The following is a 10,518-nucleotide window of genomic DNA, read 5'->3' as shown; positions in this document are numbered from 1 at the left end:
TATATATATATATATATATATATATATATATATATATATATATATATATATATATATAATGCGCATGTAAAAACAGTTTTCGTTAAATTTACGAATGTAAAATACAATATTTTAAGATGAAATACAAATTACTTGTTACATTATCTGTAGATATAATTCGTAAGGTTTTCTTACCTGATTCCTAGCCTTTGGGCGGCTTCCTTGTGGAATTTACGAATGGCAAATTACCCAATTGCTTGATGGGTTGTTTATGCTCACTCGAATCACATAGAGTAATCCCTTAATATCAAGACTAGCAGATATTAGGTCAGAATTTCTGACAGGTCTTCAGAGATCTTTAAGGGAGACTGTTTATCAAGCATAAGTCGATATTCATGTCTCATAAACTATAACACGAAAACATAAAATGTCATTCTGATATATCCATTATTCTCTCTTTCCTCTCCTCTGTCCCTGTCTGTTTCTCACCCTTTCTTTTCTAGTGGGAAATATATAGAGAGAATGAACGTCCTGAACAACCAAATAAGTATCATTGAAGATTACTAAACAAGCAACAATGACTGAAAAGACAGGTTTAGTATTTAAGAAGGGGAGACCACAGTGGTTGCTCAAACTCCTCGAAACTCTGAATTTAGGAGAAGCAAGAGGTATGAGTTTTTTTTTTTTTTTTTTTTTTTTTTTGTCATACGTAATATGTAATAAATGTTATGCTTAACAAATTCAAACGCATATTTCTTTTTCGCTCAAAATGACTATTTGGACTGTTATATTTTTTCAGTTATGAAAATACAACAAATTGAATAGTGCCAACTTGAGGTGTGAACGGCAGAGGAAGCCTTGAAATGAACAGTAAAATCAGCAATGAAATTGTATTCTCATAACGAGATTATAACTATGTATAGATATGGATATTAATATACAAAAACTAAAAAACAAAAAACATTCATGTATACACCTATACAGTCTCTATATATGTATATGTATATATGTATATGTATATCATTACAAATCAGTGTGCTTGTAAATATTCCATAATGCTAAGAACTAGCCAGAAGCCCAATAATTAATATAATCTTGACCTGATGCGTGGGCTACTGATCCATAAAGAGTAATAGTAAAGTGTGACATTCGTTTAATTTCTTTTCTATTATTCAATTTCCATAATCATAAGATTTATTTAGTGTTAAGTGTTGGTATTCCTTTATAATCCTTATGCTTATTTATAATCCTCATTCATGCTCATTTATATTCCTTATTCATGCTTATTTATAATCCTTATTCATGCCCATTTATATTCCTTATTCATGCTCATTTATATTCCTTATTCATGCTCATTTATATTCCTTATTTATGCTTATTTATAATCCTTATTCATGCTCATTTATATTCCTTATTCATGCTTATTTATAATCCTTATTCATGCTCATTTATATTCCTTATCCATGCTCATTTATATTCCTTATTCATGCTCATTTATATTCCTTATTTATGCTTATTTATAATCCTTATTCATGCTCATTTATATTCCTTATTTATGCTTATTTATAATCCTTATTCATGCTCATTTATATTCCTTATTCATGCTCATTTATATTCCTTATTCATACTTATTTATAATCCTTATTCATACTTATTTATATTCTATACTCACACTTATTTATATTCCTTAATCATACTTATGAAAGAAGTTACAGACACCGATGCGCGTAGAGATAAATGGACATCGCCATCTTATAGAGCGGAAAAAAATAGTGTGGGATAGAGCATACTCTAAGCTGCAGCGGCCTTACAGTCACCGCTAAATACTTAGTTATATTCCTTATTCATCTTATTTGTATTCCTTATTCATCTTATTTGTATTCCTTATTCATACTTATTTATATTCCGTATGCATGCTTATTTAAAATCTTATGTATGATTATTTATAGGTGGACATATCTCAAATCTCAATCTCAAAAATAATGCGCAGGGCGCTAATGAGCGCATAATACGCATATTGGTGGTGATTGGTTGGTGGGGGAAAAGGGGAAGGATCAAGGTGCAAGCGGAAGTGTTGGTGTTTGTAAAGGTGTTTGTAGTGTTAAGTCTTTATTTAGTTTGTTTGTGAAAGTGTTGAGTGTTCTAGTTTCAATTATGTGTTGGGAGAGCCTGTTCCAGTCGCGTATGGTACGTGGAAAGAATGAGTACTTGTAAGAGTTAGTGTTGGTGTGTTATGTGACAAATTCACTGGTGTGTGAATTCCTTGTGTTGCGTGTAAGTATTCGTGTTTGTTGATGTCTACAAGGTTGTTTGCGATTTTGTACATGATTACAAGTCTGTGTGCTTGTCTTCGTGTCTCGAGAAGGTCTATGTTAATTTTTTTTTTTTTTTTTTTTATGTGAGATGCAATACTAGCTGTATGTGAGTAATTGTGTGTAATAAACCTGGCAGCCCTAGTACCACGTACCATACGCGACTGGAACAGGCTCTCCCAACACATAATTGAAACTAGAACACTCAACACTTTCACAAACAAACTAAATAAAGACTTAACACTACAAACACCTTTACAAACACCAACACTTCCGCTTGCACCTTGATCCTTCCCCTTTTCCCCCACCAACCAATCACCACCAATATGCGTATTATGCGCTCATTAGCGCCCTGCGCATTATTTTTGAGATTGAGATTTGAGATATGTCCACCTATAAATAATCATACATAAGATTTTAAATAAGCATGCATACGGAATATAAATAAGTATGAATAAGGAATACAAATAAGATGAATAAGGAATACAAATAAGATGAATAAGGAATATAACTAAGTATTTAGCGGTGACTGTAAGGCCGCTGCAGCTTAGAGTATGCTCTATCCCACACTATTTTTTTCCGCTCTATAAGATGGCGATGTCCATTTATCTCTACGCGCATCGGTGTCTGTAACTTCTTTCATAAGTATGATTAAGGAATATAAATAAGTGTGAGTATAGAATATAAATAAGTATGAATAAGGATTATAAATAAGTATGAATAAGGAATATAAATGAGCATGAATAAGGAATATAAATGAGCATGAATAAGGATTATAAATAAGCATAAATAAGGAATATAAATGAGCATGAATAAGGATTATAAATAAGCATAAATAAGGAATATAAATGAGCATGAATAAGGAATATAAATGAGCATGGATAAGGAATATAAATGAGCATGAATAAGGATTATAAATAAGCATGAATAAGGAATATAAATGAGCATGAATAAGGATTATAAATAAGCATAAATAAGGAATATAAATGAGCATGAATAAGGAATATAAATGAGCATGAATAAGGAATATAAATGGGCATGAATAAGGATTATAAATAAGCATGAATAAGGAATATAAATGAGCATGAATGAGGAGTGGAAAGAATGAGTACTTGTAAGAGTTAGTGTTGGTGTGTTATGTGACAAATTCACTGGTGTGTGAATTCCTTGTGTTGCGTGTAAGTATTCGTGTTTGTTGATGTCTACAAGGTTGTTTGCGATTTTGTACATGATTACAAGTCTGTGTGCTTGTCTTCGTGTCTCGAGAAGGTCTATGTTAATCTTTTTTTTTTTTTTTTTTTTTTTTTATGTGAGATGCAATACTAGCTGTATGTGAGTAATTGTGTGTAATAAACCTGGCAGCCCTAGTATTAACCTGCTCGAGTTTCTCAATGTTGTGCTTAGTGTAGGGGATCCATGCGGCCGTACAGTACTCTATTGTTGGGCGTACAAGTATGTTGTAAGCTACGTGTTTGATGTCAGGAGTACAGTTGTGTAGGTTCCTCCTCAGAAACCCCAGTGTTCTGGTAGCTTTATTGATGATAAAGTCAATGTGTGTGTTGGAGGTAGATTATTGAATAGGTGGATACCGAGGTATTTGTGAGATGCTGTAGGTGTTAAGTGATGGTTGTGTAAGGTGTAAGTATAGTGGATTGGTGTGTAGGATCTTGTAAAGCGGAGAATTTTGCATTTTTCTGGTCTGAAGGACATTTGCCATAGTCTCTCCCACTGTTCTAGCGCGTCAATGTCTTGCTGGAGGAATCTACATTCGTCTTCAGTTTTTATAGGTCGAAACAAAAGGCTGTCGTCAGCAAAAAGTCTAGCAGAAGAGTTAGGAGTCGAAAGTGGAAGGTCATTAATGTACAGAAGGAAAAGAAAGTGGCCAAGAACGGTGCCTTGTGGGACACCAGAAGAGACAGGGACAGGGTCAGAAGATACTCCGTCGAGTAAGACGCGTTGGGTCCTACACGTCAAGAAAGCAGTGATTCAGTGAAGTATTGGTCCTGTGATCCCGTAATGTCGTAATTTAAGAGTCAGTCTTTTGTGGGGAACTTTGTCAAAGGCTTTGGCAAAGTCAAGCAGTATGGCGTCAACTTGTTTGGTGTCACGTCTGTCTAGTTGTCGGATGAGTAGTGATTAGTTGGGTCTCACATGATTGTCTGGGCCGAAAACCGTGTTGTGAGTTTGTAAGGATATTGTGAGTATCAATGTGATTATGTATTTATGTATTACGTGTTCAAAAATTTTGCAGACGATCGATGCGAGGGAGATGGGGCGATAATTTGTCGGGTCAGTTCTGTCGCCTGTCTTGAAAAGGGGGAGGGGGTGATATCTGCACAAAGCCAGTCAGTTGGTAGGGTGAATGAGGCGAGTGATTGGGAAAAGATTGATTGTAGGATGGGGGCAAGGGCAAGGGCGCAGGACTTGAGGATTAAGTCGGGGATTTGGTCTGGTCCAGTGGCTTTGTTTGTGTCAAGAGTGGACAGTAGATTTTGTATGCCGTTAGTCGTGATGTCGAGCGGCGGGATTGGGGGATATTGCCTATCTGGAATGTTAGGTGTATTATCGTCTCCGTGTGTGAAAACAGATTGGAAGTGTGTTGAGTAACTGTGTTTTGTGTTCTGGGTCAGTTATAAGTGTGTTGTTGTAGTCTTTCAAGGCTGTGATCACCGTAGTGTGAGGTCTCCGACCCCCCCCCCCCCCCGTTCCTCCATCCTGTACCATGCCCCCTGCTTTCTCCCTCCTTTATCATTCTCCTTACCCTTGTTTCCCTTAGCTCCCCCCCCCCCACCCCGTCTTACCTCTATTCCTCTTCCCCTTTTCTACTCCTTTCCTTCCTCCCCTCGCCCTCTTTCCTCATTTTACTTTTCTCTGAAACCTGTTTTGTTTTATTTCGTTCTCTTTCGCCTTTCTACCTTCCTACGTTCCTTCGTTTTCTATTGCCCCTTCCCCTTTCGTTTCTTTCGTTCACTCTCATCTATCCTCGTTTTCATTTCCTTTCTATTCTTTCCCCTCTATGCAAATCTCCTCGTCTTCTATTTTTCCCCTTTTCTTTAGGTCATCTTACTCATTTCTTTCGTTTCCATCTCTTGGCTTTCGCTTAGATTTCCCCTTTCGTTCTTTTTCTTATTTCTTTCCTTTTCGTTCCTTTTCTTAATCTTACGTCCGTGTACCTACCCCCTATCCTCCACCCTAGTACCCTACCTGTCCCCTTGATACCCTCGATCCTTGGTCCCGAATCCTGCTCCGAACCTTGGGTAATCCAGCGGGCGGCGCTCAAACACGCTGGAGATGATTCCCACACACACGCCACACCTCGCTTACATTGCTGCCCTAAGAATGATGTATATATGTGTTAAATAATAAAAACAAACTTATTAGTGATTGTTTTCGAGTTACCCTCTTGGGCTTCGAATCCTTCGAATCCCTGAATGGCCGAATAAGCCAGGTGGCAAGTCATTTTTATATTTATTCTTTTGCGAGATTTCATCGGCCTTTGCTTAAAATGAAGTCTCCTTTTTAAACTAGATAAGAGCCTAAATATTTATCATTTTTATATATTTAATATTTCAATGGTTTTTAAAGAAACTATTTTCATACCCTCCCCCCCTGACGTATTTTAGAAACTTCCTTTTGCTTTAAGATAAACTTAAGTTTAACTTTTAAAATTACTTTTAATGTCAATTTAATTATAATTCTTTTGTTTTTTATCCTGGCTACTTATTTTATGAATTTCTGAATATTTTTCTTTTACGCTCACGACCTGCCACGTCACCTGCTTAATTACGGATTATACTAATTAATGGAAGCCCATAGAGGAGACTTGAGTAACCCATTTTACTACTGTATGTTTTTACTTTGTTCTGCTGTTTCTTTTAATTATTAATTGTACAATTTTACTGAGTTTGTTAACGGGGATTTTATTCAACTAATATTTTTCTTCTATTCCTTGGTGTGCAATGTTTTGAACTTTTTTCTACCATTGTTTATTGTTCATTTGTTTTTATTGTTGCATGATATGTTTATAAATTATTAATATATGTTTTGTTGAAATAACTGATGCCACAATGACGTGGCCCGACTGTATAAATACTGCCCAAAATAAACCTGTACGGGAGTTGTCTCTGGACTCTGTGTGCTTACCCCTGGATTACCCGTTACTGTGGCGTCGCTGGAACTACAAGAAAAGGTTGTGTCTGACTCTTTTACATGCCAGTTAGGATATTGCTGGACGTGTCGATTGCAATTAATATTCACAACCCTAACGGTTAATTTGTACTGGCCAGCACCAGCCAGGGATGCCCCCTTTTAATGTTCACCTGTCCCTTTAGGACGAGGGGACATTTGAACTTTAATTTATTTATTTCCTTAATGTTCAGTGTTTTTTAATGCCTGTCAATGGTGCTTCTTTTTTATGAATTCACGAATTCACGAAGAAGACAAGAACAACACATAGCCAGACCCATTTTCTTAAGGGATATGTGCCTGGGGTATGGGACACTACGTCTCCTCATAGGGGAAGTGAACGGGCCCCCTCCCTCCTTTCTTTAGGCCTTAAGCCGCCATCCACCACTCGGGGCTGGATGATTTTCGGGCTTCCCTTGACAGCAAACCTTACAGTAGTGTCCTGTCTGCGCGACTCGAAGAATTTGAAGAAGTGTTTAGGGTTGTTTCTGGCATTGTTTGCGAGGTAGGTGGAAATATGTTCTTGATCTGCTTTCTTTATGATCTTGGAAAATGTTTTATTGGTGAGATTTGAAAGCAGTCCAATTTTCTGGTGTTGTGTTTGCGTGCGTCTGTAGGTCGTTGTTTTTTGCGATGCTGTCTGCGTAGCTCCCTGGAGAACCAGGGAAGTGTATGCCTACTTGAAGGTGTTTTCTGTGGGATGTGTTTGTTCATGGATGTGAGTATGGTGAAAGAGTAAATTAATTTCTATCGTGAATATACAATAGCCTTCACCGTATCATATGCCTACGCGATCTCCGAGAAATCGTCTTAATCCTAAACCAACCCAAACCAAGAAAAAATAATAGAACAGAAATACCAGACCTAAAGCACATTAGTGGCTGAGTGACGACGGCCCAAGTCCTCACTCCTTCACTTCCTCACCACGATCCACTCACGCGGGTACCTGAACCACCTAATTCAGGGGTAAACCACCTCGCAAGCTGCCTGGACTTGTCGCAATATATATACACACATATACGCATATAAACATATATACATAAATACATATATTTTCATGTTTATATATACACACACGCACACATATACGTATATACGCATATATATATACATATATATATATATATATATATATATATATATATATATATATATATTTATATGTATGTATCTACACACACACACACACGCATATATATATATATATATATATATATATATATATATATATATATATATATATATATATAATTTATATGTATGTATGTACACACACACACACGCATATATATATATATATATATATATATATATATATATATATATATATATATAGATATATTTATATATATACATATATATTTATACATATAAATATATAAATATATATATATATACATATATATATATATATATATATATATATATATACATATATATATACATATATATATATATACATATATATATATATATATATACATATATATATACATATATATATATATATATATATATATATATATATATATATATATATATATATATATATATATATACATATAGGTATTTGTGTGTGTGACAACAAACTTTAGGGCCGGAGAAACGGAACGTTTAGAATATTTTTTCTCCTTGAATAAAAATCCGTTCATGCCCTTTCTAAGTTATATATATATATATATATATATATATATATATATATATATATATTTATATATTTATATATATATATATATATATATATATATATTTTTTTTTTTTTTTTCATAATCTAAACATATAATCATCTACACGTCATGGATCGTTTTACTGAAAATACAAAAAAACATGTGAGCTGTTTCATTCATTACACAGCAGGTGGCTTGCATTGCTTAGGCGCAGTTGTCAAATATAAGAAATATTGTTGTTTTTTCATAGACATTTGTTGCAGATAAGAGTCAGTCTTTGTTCGTAAGTTCAGCAATTTGAATGGCTATGACATTCCCTCATTTGAATTTCCTTCATGTAGTAGATAATTACATAATTATTTGAACCAACCACGGTCATCGTTACAGACTTAAGTCTCTCCCTCACGGAATACTACATATTACACATGTTTAGCCAGATAAAAAGTGTCACCACCAGAGTCGTGGTGTATCAGTCGGAAATGTCCGCAATTGTACTGTATAAACACAGTCATCCATGTATGGATGATTATGACGGCATATTTTCTGTTTATTAAATCAGTGTTCGGATCTGAGCAAAAGAAAACACATCATTTTATTGATTCAAAAACATATCGAAATAATATTAAATACTTTGATTCTGTAACGAAATATTAGTATGCCAATTTTATCTACTCTTACGCATATACTGTAAACGTATGTGCAATAACAATCAGAAGGGAATTTAGATTGAATGAATAAGAAAAAAGCGACATGAATTGCCCATTAGAATGAACATGACATAAGTAAATTCTTGGACTTGTTTTTCACCTTCCTTGGAACCACTCAACCAGTAGTTGAAACAAGCAAATATGTATTTTCTTGCTCAGCTGATTGAATGAGGATGCAACGCCTCAGAGAAACGCCAAGACATGGAATAATGATAGCGAAAACTATTATCCGATTTTAACATAATATAAAAGACATTCAGGTTAATCGAAGCGAATACATATACATATTGTTTCATTACTCATCATCAAGTATTGACCTTGTATTCCCATAGATGCTGCACACAAACGCATACACATACGCACATACACATCCTCTCAAACACACACACAATGATAAAGCATCTATATATTTATTGTAGCCCCACCGCGGTTTTATGTTCAGATAATGTTGTATAATGAAGAATATGATGTTACATGTTTTCTATTTATTTTAATCAGTGTGGTGGCGAAAAGAAGAAAAAAAAACAAAAAAACTCGATAGTGTAGCTAAGAGAACCGTTTGCAAAGGTATCAGTGATTTTGCAAAGATTTTTATTTGATTTAGTTGCCATACATATATGTTTAAAGAATGAAGCATTTTCATGTTTCAAGAAATATGCAGCTATAATTGAAAATTGTCTTGAAACATGAGGGAAATGCTGCCTCACCTCCATAGGTGTTGCCAATTCGATAAACAAACAATTCCAAGAAATTACATTTACAAAATATCCCACTACAAAGTCAACAATAACTAAAACTGCATTTTTATCAGTTATTTGAAAAAAAAAAAACGATATATAACTTGCGTAGACTCGAAAAGAAGATACTAATAATTTTATTCTACCAATCACGTTCTTTGTTACAACAACCTAGGGTATTCACCTCATAAAAAATACTGTTTACGCTATGTTTACATGAAAGAGGTTGCCAGATGTACAAAAATGTGACCTAGCATGCGCGCTGAAATATAATTTCGAAACTGTAGATAGAATGCGAGAGAGAGGAAATTTGTGTTGGGTACCATATTTCCTCTTCAATGTCGTTCATTGAAATTACTCGATACTTTGCGATTCTACCATGCCCAAACATTTTTTCACCAAGTGCTTCATCCCTTCCTCATCTGAGCATTACCATATTTTCTCCCTAATATCTCTGGTAATTTTATATGAATTATCAAGTATCTCATTAACATCTCATTCTCTCTTTACCTTTACCGTTTTCTTTTTTTCTTTTAGTATTTCGTTACGCTTTATCTTCCCGATTTCTTTTCCTATTATATGTTGCAGGTTTTCTTTTTTTCTGTATTCCTATCTCAAATATGCACCACAACTCTTACCTTTTCCACTCTCCCTCTCGTTTTGACTCTAATGCCTCTCCTTTTCTTTTTCCTCTCTGTCCACCTCTATCTTCTTCCTTTGTCTTTTTTCCTCTTCCTTCACTTGATTTCCCTCCTCTCTATTTCTCACTTTTCTTCCTTTCCCTTCCTCTCCTCTCTTTCTTTTCTTTGCCTTCATGACCTGACACAAACTAACGAATTCATCTCATTAATATTTCTGCCTCTGGCCCTTGCCAAGAGCTAAATTCCAGCCACAAGATCATCTTTCACAAAAGGTTATTGCACTCTTCATG

General features: G+C 34.7%; 1 protein-coding gene across 1 annotated transcript; it reads right to left on the bottom strand.

Moving 5' to 3' along the window:
* Nucleotides 1-4,277: 4,277 nt before the first annotated feature.
* On the bottom strand, nucleotides 4,278-5,751 carry LOC138862887 (uncharacterized). Its single transcript, XM_070126074.1, has 3 exons — nucleotides 5,691-5,751; nucleotides 4,630-4,836; nucleotides 4,278-4,405 (listed from the first exon to the last, which is right to left on the bottom strand). The coding sequence occupies exons 1-3, from the start codon at nucleotides 5,749-5,751 to the stop codon at nucleotides 4,278-4,280; spliced, it is 396 nt and encodes a 131-aa protein (XP_069982175.1).
* Nucleotides 5,752-10,518: the final 4,767 nt, after the last annotated feature.

The sequence above is a fragment of the Penaeus vannamei genome, chromosome 10 (genome assembly GCF_042767895.1).
Source record: "Penaeus vannamei isolate JL-2024 chromosome 10, ASM4276789v1, whole genome shotgun sequence".
Classification (NCBI taxonomy): domain Eukaryota; kingdom Metazoa; phylum Arthropoda; class Malacostraca; order Decapoda; family Penaeidae; genus Penaeus; species Penaeus vannamei.
This window is presented reverse-complemented; position numbering and strand designations above follow the sequence as displayed.

Excerpts from the sequence above, each read along its gene's own strand:
- LOC138862887 (XM_070126074.1), bottom strand. The coding sequence starts at position 5,751 with ATGACTTGCCACCTGGCTTATTCGGCCATTCAGGGATTCGAAGGATTC. Across the intron at positions 4,837-5,690 it reads AGGATTCGAAGCCCAAGAGG|ATAGGCAATATCCCCCAATC; the intron begins GTAACTCGAAAA and ends CTAACATTCCAG. Across the intron at positions 4,406-4,629 it reads CCTACCAACTGACTGGCTTT|ACAGACGTGACACCAAACAA; the intron begins GTGCAGATATCA and ends TCCGACAACTAG.